The 12,789-nt window shown below is 50.2% G+C and overlaps 1 protein-coding gene across 6 annotated transcripts in view; it reads right to left on the bottom strand.

Annotated features, from left to right (window-relative positions):
* Positions 1-6,272: 6,272 nt before the first annotated feature.
* AGPAT4 (1-acylglycerol-3-phosphate O-acyltransferase 4) overlaps positions 6,273-12,789 on the bottom strand; it is an 84,477-nt gene continuing 77,960 nt past the window's right edge. For 5 of the 6 annotated variants that reach the window (XM_075413702.1, XM_075413701.1, XM_075413705.1 and 2 more), the window contains one exon: positions 6,273-9,025. In XM_075413702.1, coding sequence (XP_075269817.1) covers positions 9,002-9,025 — 24 coding nt within the window. In that variant the 3' untranslated portion in view covers positions 6,273-9,001. The remainder of the gene's footprint in view (positions 9,026-12,789) is intronic. The other variant, XR_012763147.1, reaches the window with a different exon arrangement.

The following is a 12,789-nucleotide window of genomic DNA, read 5'->3' as shown; positions in this document are numbered from 1 at the left end:
CAACTGCGGAGCCCTTCGTGTACTCTGGGCTTCGAATTCCAGGAAAGGCAATTCTTTGCTATGCCTTCAGCTTGACTGCCATGGCAGCATTATCCCCAAAGAAGGTTGCCGTCTTTTATGGTGGGCTTCTGTGCTTTCTTTGTTGTCATCTTGGTAGAGGCTTTGGTGCTGTAATAATGGGATGCAACGTGTTTTTTCTTTCACTCATGATAAACACTGCTTCTCTATAAAATTTGACTCGTAAGTGGCTAGGGCTGGAGAGAGGATACTCATGCAGCAGGGTCATGAAGGAAAACAGCTGATGATCTGACGTCATGTTAGAAGATTTCACTCTGGTGTTCAGCTTCTGGATCAAGTAACAGAGAAGGCCTTCAAAAGGGCGTGAATTTGAAGTGAAGAGTCAAAGACTACAATTCTGGTGGAATAATTCTGGGTTGTAGCTTCAGTTGTAGAGAGACTGTGTTCCTAGGATGCGTGATGAAGCAGAGGTGAGGAGCTCCCTTTGAATGCAGAGAGCTGCATGTGACCAAACGCACGCTGGGTTGTGGGCATGGAGAGCGTTAGGAATTTGTGTGTGCGTGGACTGCCGGAAAAGTCTTTGCTGCCTTTGATAATCCTCCCTCATGCGACTGAGCGATGCGGCTGTTTGAACCAGGGTGGATTTTGCTGCTGCCAGTGGAACCAAGCCTACACGTCAGCACAGTTCATGTGAAAGGGAAAACCATTGCACGGCAGCGTGTAATTTCTGAGAAGAGCAGCTGAAAATGACACCATCCCGAGGGACAAAGACAACCTGTCCGGTCGAGCCTCGGAAACACTGTTCTTCAGGTAAAGACTGCATTCAGCTATTCGAAAGTGTTTGTGTCCACCCCTCTGGAGCTCACGGAGTCTGGCCCACGCGTCTTTAGGCAGAAGAATAAAGGTAGCCAAGAGATCTCTCTCTCTTCAGCGCTCCATGCAGAGCAGTCTCTCCACACAGAGAAACAACTAATTTTAGCCCCATGCCTCGTGTTCCCTACTACCAGGATGCAGGGTAACACCTTTCCGATGCCCTTGGCAGCAGCTTTGGAGACAATTCCCGATGTCACTCGGCTGTAGAGAAGTCCCATTCGCAAAACCAGAGAAAACCCCCAGAGAAGCCCCGAGCCCTCAGTGACCGTCACCAGGCGAAGGAGCAAATGTTCCGGCGCGGAGAAACAGCAGCTTTTCGTTTGGTCTGCTTCCTGCGGAGGAGGAGTGAGCTGCTGGGGCTTCCAAGCGGCGCCTGCCGAGGTTCGGTCTGGATGCTCTGTGGCGAGCGGCACCGACAGGCGTTGCCAAGGCGGGAGCGGTGTGGTGCTGCGGGAGCGGCTGCTCCTGGCTGCGGAGTGGCGGGGCAGTGCTGGGAGCGGCGGCTGCAAGGCGGCCGGGCTGAGGCGGGACGGCTCGAATGAACTGGCGGCAGCGCAGCGCTGGCCCGGGCAGAGCCGAGCCGCCCGCCGCCGGGGGCGGGGCCGGGGGCGGGCCCGGGGCGGGGGCGGGGCCGGGGGCCCGGGGGCGGGGCCGGCTCCCCTAGGGCCGTTTGGGACCCCTCCGTTGCCACGGGCACCGCGTCCCGGCGGCCGGCATGGCGGAACTGCTCGTCCCCTGGGGCGGGGGCTGGGCGCGGCTTCGGTCGGAGGAGGCGCCTGCGGGTGCGGGAGCCCTCGGCAGCGGGGACGGAGCGCGGTGGGACCGTCGGGACGCGGCGCCGGGACGCGTCCCGAGAGCGAAGCGGGGCGAAGGGGCGGGAAATGCCGCCGTCGGCGCCGCGCCTGCGGAGCTGCTCGTCTCTCTCCGGCCGCTTCCACTGGAACGAAGCGCGACGCGGAGGAGACGAGCGCGGGGGCAGGGGTGTGCGCGTGCACGGGTGTGACGGCAGCGCCCCGGCCCGTGACGTCACAGCCCGGGCGCGGGGTGCGCTGAGCTCGGGACGTCTCGTGGAGGGAGGGCAGCAGCGCCCGAGCCGCTGGGGTGGGAGAGCTGACGGCCCGGGCTGGGGGGGCTTTCTGCAAGGACGGGGGTGCTCGGGGGGGCGACGGGGGCAGAGGGGAAAGCACGGCCTCGCGCTGCTGCGCGTGCACAGGCCGGTCTCTGTCTCTGGGGAAAGAAGCGGCTTTGCGAAACTTAAACGACCCCCCCCAACTTCGAAAGAAACCCCCCAAACCCTCACTCGTTTCCAAAAGGCAAGGAACGTGCGTCGGCAGCTGCCGCAGGTTGGGGACGTGCGTCTGCAGCAGTCCAGGGCCTCTTCTCTGTCCCGTCGTACTGACCGCGCTCTGCTGGCTTCTGCTGCGTTTCCTGCAGCCGGTGCACGAACTCCACAAGCAGTGGGGGTTTCTCCGTGCAAAACCCTTCCGCGCTCCAGCAGACACGGCAGAAGTCCGGCTCTGTGTGGCGCTGACCCTGGGGAGGACTGCAGGTGGTTGGAATCCGTTGGCGGGGGAGCAGATACCCGACCGCTGCTGGCAGCAGGGTTTTCGTTCAGCTCGACGTTGAATGAGCTCAGGAAATGCAGAAGGAAGCGAACGCTTTGTTTGTTCCTTTTTTTTGCCCCAGAAGCAAAGGAGATTTGCTCTCAGTCGGCTGCCTTAGCCACTGAGACTGCATCGCCTTTCTGAAAATCTTGGACTCGCATCTGGACTGGATTTAGAAAAATGAAGGGATTTAGGAAGCTGAAAGAAGATGAACTGGAGTCTGCTGTGAACGAAGAAGAGCGAGAAGAAGAGGGGGCACCGTTAACAACCGCAGCCAGTGAAAAGGAGGAGAAATGTCAGTTCCAGCAGCAAGATGAGGAGAGGAAAGCAGATGAAGTAAGCACGGAAAGAAGTCCTGAAGAGGCAGGTGCAAAGAGGCGGAGTGAGGTGGAGAAAATTTCTGGAGAAAGGGAGTGGGAGATGGTGTGCGTGGATCCAAAGGTGCGGAAGCAATTGCCAGTAGGGCTCCTGCACAGCACACTGGGACTGAAGCTCTTAGCTGAACACCTGAGATACGGGCGTATCCATATGGTACCATACCGAGTGGATGGGATCTTCAGTTGTAGGCAGAGCTACACCTGGAGGTGAGGTACCTCTGCAAAGGGAGGAGGTGAAAAGACACCAGCACCTGCAGCTGTAAATGTGCGGGACTTCTTGTGGCTGATGTGTTCCTGACTCCTTCCCTACCTCCCCACCATCTTCTGGGCTTTGTCTTTGTTTCGAGTGCTGTCGGCTGTCCCTTGCTTTAGGCTGCCCTTTGTTTCACGAGCTGTGTGTCCCGCGAAACTGAACTCCAGCTGGGATCTCGGTGAGCCACTGACCTTGGTGGCATCACCTCCCGCTCCTTGCATAACCCTCTTCCTCCTGGTGCTTTTTCGCCCACACCATTGCTGGTCCCTCCCTGCTCGCACCCTTTTTCACAGGTCTCTTGCAACTCTCCACAGGTGCGGGACAAGACAGAGGATCAAACCTCTTCCTTGGGACTTGCAACCAAAGACCTTGTGCAGCTTGCAGAAGAGGACAAGGATGAGAGTTGCCAGCAAGGCCCATCTTGTGGCGGTCCACAAAGGCAGAACCTGGTGGTTCCTGAGTCCTTGAATGCAATTAGCGTTTTTAGCCTGCAATTTCTTCCTTCTTCCAGAATAGTTTGGAGGGTCTCTGAAACTGTTCGCCTCTAATAATTTTTGTTACTATTGTTCGTATTCCGGTGAAAGGCAGCTGCTCCCTGGGGTAACCAACAGGCCACAGATTGCCCGCCCCCCCCAAACACCCTCCCTTCCCCCCCTTACTGCCTTTTTCTCTGGCTACTTGACACTTTCCTGCTTTTCTATACTGCTGCTCTCACTTCAACAACCTTAACATGTTTTTAATCTGTCAAAGCTCTTTTTAAAACCCTGAAGGATGGGAGTGCTGCCTTCCATGGCAAACCTGGAGTGCCTCATGTACCAGAGCTCTTTGCACTTCGGTGAAATCTGAATGAGCAATGGTAGGTGTAGTCTTTCGCTAGGATCTTTACTGCACTTCCTGAACGAACTCATGAGACCCTTACCTCTGTCTTTGGGGAGCTTTATTCTTGGATGTTCACATCTGTCCTTCTGAAGACCTCACCTTTTTGTTGCTTCTGTTTAATAAATGATGCCTTTAATGTTGGCCGTGTCCACACATGTGTTCCATTCAAAGGTCCTTCGCCTCTGCCCAAAAGATGTCACTTAGACTGGAGATGCACAACCGAGGGAGCGGACAGACCACTACAATCACTCCAGTTTGTGCCCCTCCCTTCGTGTGTGTCCTGTCTGTCCCATCTGCTTGAATCCCTCCGCTCCTCCCTGAATGCCCCGACCTTCTTGCTGCAGTCTCCCTTACCATCCCCATCTTCTGTAGCTGCCTCGATTTGACCTGCGAGTCGCCATAGATGCTGCTGAACTTGTGTGTGAGGGGCAAGACGAGGGCTGACTGATGAGAACACAAGACTTGTGGCCAAGTAGCAGGCGTGTCTTTATGAAACAGCAGGAACTGGATCACACACCAGTTCCTGGGCAAGATGCTCAGATTTCTGCCTTTCAGTCCCATTCAGGTATCTCTGTCTGTCCTCCAGATGTGTTTGCTCAGGCCTGATTTACCTGGAAATTACTTCTACAGCCTAGCTTGAAGGGAGGTTGAGAATACCCTTTTTCTGTTGTTCCAGACTTCAGGTCTCAGGGTTGGACTGTGACGTGTGGAATATTTCTACGTATGTCTTAAACCCAGTGATTTTAATGTAGAATCATAGAATGCTTTGGGTCAGAAGGGACCTTTATAGGTCATCTAGCCCAAACAGCGAGCAGGGACATGACTTCAACTGGATCAGGTTGCTCAGAGCCCCATCCAACTTGACCTTGAATGTTTCCACGGATGGGGCAACTACCACCTCTCTGGGCAATCTGTTCTGGTGTTTCACCACCCTTCTGGTCAAAAATTTCTTCCTCATATCTAGTCTAAATCTACCCTCCCTTAGTTTAAAGCCATGTCTCCTTGTCCTATCACAAGCAGCCCTGCTGAAAAGATCTTCCCCATAGGCCCCCTTTAAGTACTGAAAGGCCACAATAGGGTCTCCCCACAGCCTTCTCTTCTCCAGGCTGAACAGCCCTGATTCTCTCAGCCTTTCCTCATAGGAGAGCTGCTCCAGCCCTCGGATCATTTGTCACCCTCCTCTGGACCCACTCCAACAGGTCCATGTCTTTCCTGTGCTGAGGGCTCCAGAGCTGGACGCAGGACTCCAGGTGAGGTCTCACCAGAGCAGAGCAGAGCAGAGCAGAGCAGAGCAGAGGGGCAGACTCACCTCCCTCAACCTGCTGGCCACGCTTCTTTTGATGCAGCCCAGGATACGGTTGGCCTTCTGGGCTGCGAGCGCACATCGGTGGCTCATGTCCAGCTTTTCATGAACCAGCACCCCCAAGTCCTTCTCAGCAGGGCTGTATTGATAGCAGGGGTTGCCCCCCCCAGATGCAGGACCTTGCACTTGGCCTTGTTGAACCTTGGACTTTGATTTCCCCAGCCCTCCCCAGCTGTCATCAGTCTGAGAAAATGGAGAGGAGTTCCAAGTGGTTAGCAAGCCATTAGAAGAAACAGTCTGCAAGGCTTCATGGAGTTAGATTCTTTTGTGTGGCTTGCTATTACAAAGAGCTGATTTCAAACTGTTACTTGTCATCATCAGTGCAGTTTACATAGTCCTGTTACAGCTTTAGACCTTAAACTGTGTAAATTACAAAGCAGAGAACTTGCTTTTAATCTTTGGCTTTCTTCTAAATTCCTGTCTTTCCTCTTAATCCACAGATCCTCAGTTCGTTACAGGGGTGGGGGGTAGCTTTTGAGAAGGTGGGTGAGCTGCTGGGAAGGTATCGCAAAATCTGACATTGAAATCTGGAGAAGCACGAGCCTCACTCCCTGTGCAGGTCACCAGTGCACTATGACACTGAATTTGAACAAAGACCTTCCCTTCTCTTCAGTTACGATAGAAGGGGAAGCACGTTACCGTCCTCAGCAACTGACTCTGAAGGTACCCGAGGTGAAAGTCCCCTCCTGGCCTGTCGTGTGCTTCACACTGCGGTACATCCGACGTGCCCAAGAGGTTTGTGGCCCCACGTGTCTTGCTTCAGGTGCCCTTGTGCGGCCTGCTTTCAGGAGTCAGGAGAAAGGTGAAAAGTAAACTGTTCATCGTTGCCCATCAAAACAAAACTCATTCACAGCATGTCAGATTTTTATACTTTTATTTTTGTATAAACAAAAGTTGAGACTACTTTTGTTAAGGCAGTTGTAGAACATAGAGTTGCTTGTGGGGATGAGGGGCAAACACTGCTTCCTAATGACATATGTCATTCTTCTAATACTGTGAACTGGACTAGTTTAACTTTGGCAAGTACCATTAAGCTTTCTGTTTGCCAGTGAATGCTGGTAGGGCCCAGTGGCGCAGCCCTTGTGTGCTGGGACTTCTAGAAGTGCTTATGAGGACGGATCCAGGAGTGGTGTGTTTGGCCCTCAGCCTGTTCTAAGGGCTGGTGCCAGGGAAACGGACGTGAAAAATACGCTTTCAGAAGTATTCACATTTGGTATTTTCCTCTAGGAGAAGGGGCACTAGATGCAGTTGGAGAGGAAAGGACTGAGATCGTAAGGAAGGTTACATGTCACCGTGCCCACGCGTTAAATCAGTGGCTCTTTAAAAAGATAAAAAAGCTAGTCTCTATCACCACATGAGTATGCATTTGCTGCTCAGAACTACTCACCCCAGCATGTAGGGCTCATTCTACCGCCCTGAGGAAAGCCCACTGTACCTGCCAGGCAAGGTTTACCACGCTAGCTTGGAGAGATCTCCTCTCTCCTCCGCCTCCACCCCTTTTCAAAGTCCTCTGTACAGTGTCTTCAGGCCTGGCTCATTAACGTGCCTCATGCATTACTACGGGACAGCTGGACCTTCAGACACTACTACAGGTTATAATACTCGGTTTTCCACTGTTAAAACCGTTTCAGCAAATAGAGGTGCAGGGCACGTGCTTTATATGAAGAGAATAGCTTTATAAGCATGGCAGTATGATCTCAGGCTCCGTGTCATGTGTCGAAAAACTATGCTAAAGCCCATGTTTATGTTCGTGACATCATACAGCCTATTCCAGAAAGCTTCGGAGCACACGGAATGCACGTGTACCCAAGACAGGTAGGGAAAAAAGCCCCCAGAACCAGTCCGTCATACTTCCTGAGGCATTATTCCTTCCTTCACGTTGTACATCTTACTGCCTCCCCTCTCAAAAAATTTACTTCCTGCCCCATGCTAAAAGCACTGCTCCACCTGCTCTTCAGGTGCTGCATATTGAGAAGACTGAACAGCAAATGTGCGTTTCATGGAATGATTCATAGTCTGTTGTATTTTCCCCTGTTTCTTCTGGACTTAAAGAAGAAGAGAAATGTTTTTTATACCAGCTGCTATAGCAAAGGCTGCTCACTTTCTTCTCTAGAGCCACACAAGCTGTTCATTCTTAGACCATCATGGTTTTGTCGCACAGGCAATGAAAATGTACCATCACTGAAAGTGCCAGTCATAATCCCCACTGCTCAGCATCAGTATCGCTAGATTTTAAAGATGGGGTTTTTTTCAAAAGTGATATCTGGTAGTTGGAAGTCCCCCTCTTTTCCTTTTTTCTTTTTTTTTTGAACAAGCTCTTTTCACTAACTTGCATATCCTTAACTCTTGACATTTAGAAACAAGGATGCTGCCCTGGAATCAATGCCAGAGCAACACAGTTTTCCCAAGGGGTTAGATTCTGGTTTTATTAAATTCAGAAGGGTGTCAAAGCAAGTCCAGACAGCCATAAAAAACTCTAAGCCATGCCACTGTCCTAGGTCTTCCTCCTACTTCCCCTCTTCTCCTCAAAAGAAAAGCAGAAGATAATTTAAGTGTTACCTCAGGCTGACTTTTATGAGGCACCATGTAAACTAATTTATCAGACAAGACAGACAAGCAGATTAATTGGCATCACAACAGTAGGGGCGCGGGGCATAACTTTTGACGCTCGTTTTGCATTACTTTGTTACAGCATACCCAGTTGTTTTGTTTCCACCATTGTTAGGAAGGCCTAAAATTTTAATCACTGTTTAAAGCCAAAAGCAATTTTATTATCTCAGTTTTTCCAAACTATAAACGGCATTTACTCTAAAAAGAATTCCAGGTTTCAGCCATCCCTCTGATGTATTGCCTGGGGAGAGATGTGGCAGTGGGTGATTTAGCTCTGCTCAGGCCACAAGGCCCAGTTCCACTCCAGGTTATGCCACTGCACAGCTCCGACCTAAAGAAGCGGGCCCTGAGCCAGGGTCTGGCTGAAGTTTCAAAGGGCCCACGTGGTGCATGCTGCAGCAGGAAGTTCTAGACGCAGAAAAACTCTATTGCAATTCTGCCAGTTCACTAGAGCTGCTTCAGTCCAATACTGGTATAACCAAGCAGAGCATCCTACCTATTTAAACATCAACAGATTATGGTTGTTAAACTGTTCATGTGTGATCTACACAACTATCAATTTGAATCATCCTGTAACAATCTTCCAACATTTATCCATTCCTTAGAGCAAGTTAAGAAAGATAAAGCCTGCACCTCTGGTTAGTTTCCAGGTAGAGTCTCATCATACGAGCACACTGGAATTTTTTTTTCCTTCAAAACTTAATACACTTTATATGAAAACAAACCAACCAAACAAATGCAAACCTGTTGTGGAGAGTATACGAAGGAGTGCATCTTTCGAGCATGTCATCCAGCCCAAATACCCAGAGAAAAGTAACAGGAGCACAAAGTCAGGTACGCATGGCAATTGCTCATCCTACCCTTCCTCCGATCTCACTTGAAGGACCATGATATGCACTTAAGAGTTCTCAGAAGTTGCATTTGTTCCCTTTGGATTGACACAGCCTCTGAAGATACTACTTTTGTTTCTGCTTGTTGTCATTGTTGCCATAGGTGGAGCCCTTGTTAATTTCTGTAACGCCTATCATCCATCTGACACCAACAGAAGCTGCAATATAAATCAAAAATAAAGTTAAAAGCAGTTTGCAGACAGAAGCTGAAGGTCTGTACAGGCATAGCATTTTGAAAGACTGACAGCATGCTCAGCTGTGCAGTAGCACAGCATCCATAGTAACTACCCGTATTTGACCTCTGCGAAAAGCCATGCCCCCACGTCCCAGTTTCAGGCACTGCCCATGGCATTTCATTACGGAAGGTCCTGGGTCGCTGGCCTCAGGCCAGACCCGTCCCCCCCACCAGCCGGGAGGGTGCTAGATGAACCAATACGGGGTGAGAGGCACAGGCACGGCGTGCTCAGCCCTGTTAAACCTTAGACGAGGCTGGCTGTGAAAGGGGGGTGCTTTGGAGCCGCTGGTGCTACCCAGCTGCCAGGAGCTGAGTGACAAAATATATTCATGTATCCACATGCAATATGGGACGGGTGAAGGGAATTCTGCCTGCTTTCAACAGCCCCCGTGCCTGGAGGAGCACAATTATCAGATCTTGACAAACAAACAAAAAACAAAACAAGAGTCACTTGTGGCATTTTTTAACTACAGCTTATGAAACAGTTCATTACAAGAGCCCAGGTTCATTTAAAATACTTTTACAGGTGATTTAGTGGTAATAATTCACCATGCACAGGGATTTTTTTTTTTTTTAATAATTTGTTTGTAGTGCCTGAAGTGACTGTTTAAGTTAAACACAACTTAGCCTAAGCCCTCCCTCAGCTTTTTTTTTTTTTAAAAAAGGGGTTCAGCTGCCCAAAATCTACTATTCCCCAAACTTCTGCTCAGCTACTGTGTGAACTGCCACGCACCTTTCAGACCTAAACCTACTCTGGAGTCACAAACACCTTTCCTCTACCCAGAACGCTTTTTCCAAAAACCACCAAGAAAGCCACGAACCTCCCCTGAGCCTCCAAATCCCAATTTCTTCCTGACTGATGGTTCAAAGGCCCAGTCCTCTGAGATGCTCCAAGTGCCTCATTCCCATCAGTCTTCACCTCTCCAAGATGACCCTGATCAATTCCTCACCAGCCAAAGGACTCTTTATGGCCAAGTCAGAACCCGAGATCACCAGGAGAACCCAGAGGCTTCATACCACCGTTGGGCATCAACTGTGACGAGCAGGGCTGACGCAGCACCCTGCGTCCTGGCATTCGCTACTCTTTAGCGCAGGAACGGGAGGGGGCTGTCAGCTGGGAACCAGGGCTGCCCCGTGCTTTACCAGCTGCTGGCTTGTCCAGCTGTAACCTGCTGCTACAACATCAACCACGCAAAACCACCACTTTTTTAAACAGCTACCTCTCTCTTCTGCTTCAAGCAACCTGTTCTGAAGTGGAGCACAGACTACTGAACAAATGTTATAACAGCAAGGCACTTTGAAAAAGCTGAATGTATTATTTAAACAAGATAGGCTAGCAAGCAGCTCTGCAGAGAAGGACCTGGGCTTCCTGATAGCTGCCAGCAGCATGCCCTTGTGGGAAAGGAGGATGGAGCTGCCCAGGGCTGCACTAGGAAAAGTGTTTCCAGCAGGTCGAGGGAGATGATCCTTCCCCCTGCTCAGCACTGGCGAGGCACATCTAGAGTGCTGGGTCCAGTTTGGGGTCCCCAGTACAAGAGACACATGGACCTACTAGATCAAGGCCAGTGAAGGCCACTGAGATGATTAAGGGAGTGGAGGGAGCATCTTTCATACGAAGGAGAGGCTGAGAGAGCTGGGACTGTTCACAGCCTGGAGAAGAGAAGCTCGGTGCGATCTTATCAATGTGCACAAATATCTGCAGGGAGGGTGTAAAGCAGACAGAGCCAGGCTCTTCTTGGAGGTGCCCAGTGACAGGCCAGAATTCAATGGGCACAAACTGAAACATGTGAGGTTCCCTCTGAGCATAAGAAAAAAAGGAAGAAAAAAAATCCTCTTTACCGTGCAGGTGATTGAACACAGGCTGCCCAGGGAGGCTGTAGAGTCCCCATCCTTGCAGATATTCAAAACCCAGTGGGGAACAGCCCTGAGCAACCTGCTGTAGCTGACCCTGCTCCGAGCTGGGCATTTGCACTAGCTGGTCTCCAGAGGTGCCTTCCCACCTCAGCTATAGTTTTCTGTCTGATTTGCTTGGATGAAAGGCACTGTGTATTTTGTTCTTTCGAAACACCAGCACTTGAGAACAAGCCAATCAACTACAGACTTGCTTTCTGTAGTACAACAGTAAATTAAGCGAGTTTTTAGAAGTGCAAGTGGTAACTGGATACCAGAAATGAGTCACACATGACAGTGACACAGCGATGGCTGAACAGACAGTGGAGCAATGGGGAAGCTGGGCTGCTCACCAGTCTCCTGGATGCTGAGACACCAGGAAAGCAGGGCCCCCTCACAGGCACACTGCTGTGCAGTGAACAGCCCAGAAAGGGAAATGGCCTTAGGGAGTTCGCTGTCACTTACAATCCACTGTTAGGCCATGGATGGAAATGCACACAACTGGGACAAGTGAAGGGTTTCACTCTCACAAACAGAACAGAAAAAAACCCAAACCTCTGACATTTAAATGGCTATGAGCTAGGGAAGACAAGAGGAAGATCTAACATGCAGCCTGCAGTCTGGAATCACAACGTAACAGTAAGCATGAAATCATTAGGATTTTAACCAGAAGGGATAGAAACAGCATCTGGAGATGGACACAGAGCATAAATAAGACCAGCTGTTATAGCAACCACACAGTACACTGGGGATTTCATCCACTTCCAAGAATGCATTGCCTGGACACCAGAAAATACCTAGTTCAGCAGTTCAGATTTTTTTTTTTCCCCTCCCTTCTCCTTTGCTCCCTGGCAGAAGCTGCCACTGCCCTTCTGTCCTCATTTCACCCTGCAGCCCTCAGCACCCTGGGGAAGGTGGGGTGCAAGAAGAAGGGACTGCTCATGTTTGCTAAGCCTGTGGAAGCAAAGTGCAGATAAGTGCTGAGGTGCCTCGGTAGTTTCTCCCTGCACTGCCTGCCTGCTCTCCACAACTGTCCTGGAGCCTTAGTGCATATCCTAGTGATACCATCATGTTTAAGAATTTATTCCACTGTTGTTTTAAATATAACTATAGTAAGGGGAATTTAGGGTTTGCTTGGGGTTTTTTTGTTTTTGTTTGTTTTGTTTTGGTTTTGTGTTTTTTGTTTTTTTTTTTACTACAAGGAAGGGGAGAAAGGTAGATCAAGCAGGAATTGTGCCTAACTTCATGAACTGCGAGAGCTTAAGCCCACCTCCAGAAGAACAGGAGAGAGAAGCTATTGTCTGAGGCATTCCTGCACTGCTTCATGGCAAACTACTGAGCTCCTGACATCTTTCTGCCCATCCTTACCCAGCCAGAAGATGCAGGAGGTTGCTGAGGACCTGCTCTGCCTGCCAGAGTGCTGGGGGCTGAGGGACAGCTGAGCTAACACAAATCGACACAGCCAATAATGTTATCTCTTTCTTGGAACATTTTTTAGCTCCAAGAAAACCACCACCTCCACACATAGCACCACATCCCTCAACAAAACCTAGCTCAGAGCAGAGGATTTCCACCTTTTCTCTTCACGTCGGGATTTATTCTCATCTGTTACCTGGGGTTTGTACCACGCAGCAAGTGCTATCAACATGTAGGGGCATAGAAAACTCCCATATATAGTCTGCTGTATACCTGAGTTATATAGGTTGTATATTGAAATGAAGATTTGTACAACTAAACCTTAAACAAATGGTAGAAATCACCAGAGGGCCTATCTTACATACTATAAAGGAGAAGAAA

This window comes from Opisthocomus hoazin, chromosome 2, assembly GCF_030867145.1.
Source record: "Opisthocomus hoazin isolate bOpiHoa1 chromosome 2, bOpiHoa1.hap1, whole genome shotgun sequence".
In the NCBI taxonomy this organism is placed as follows: domain Eukaryota; kingdom Metazoa; phylum Chordata; class Aves; order Opisthocomiformes; family Opisthocomidae; genus Opisthocomus; species Opisthocomus hoazin.
Note: the sequence above shows the minus strand (reverse complement) of the source record. Positions and strands in the feature narration are given on the sequence as shown.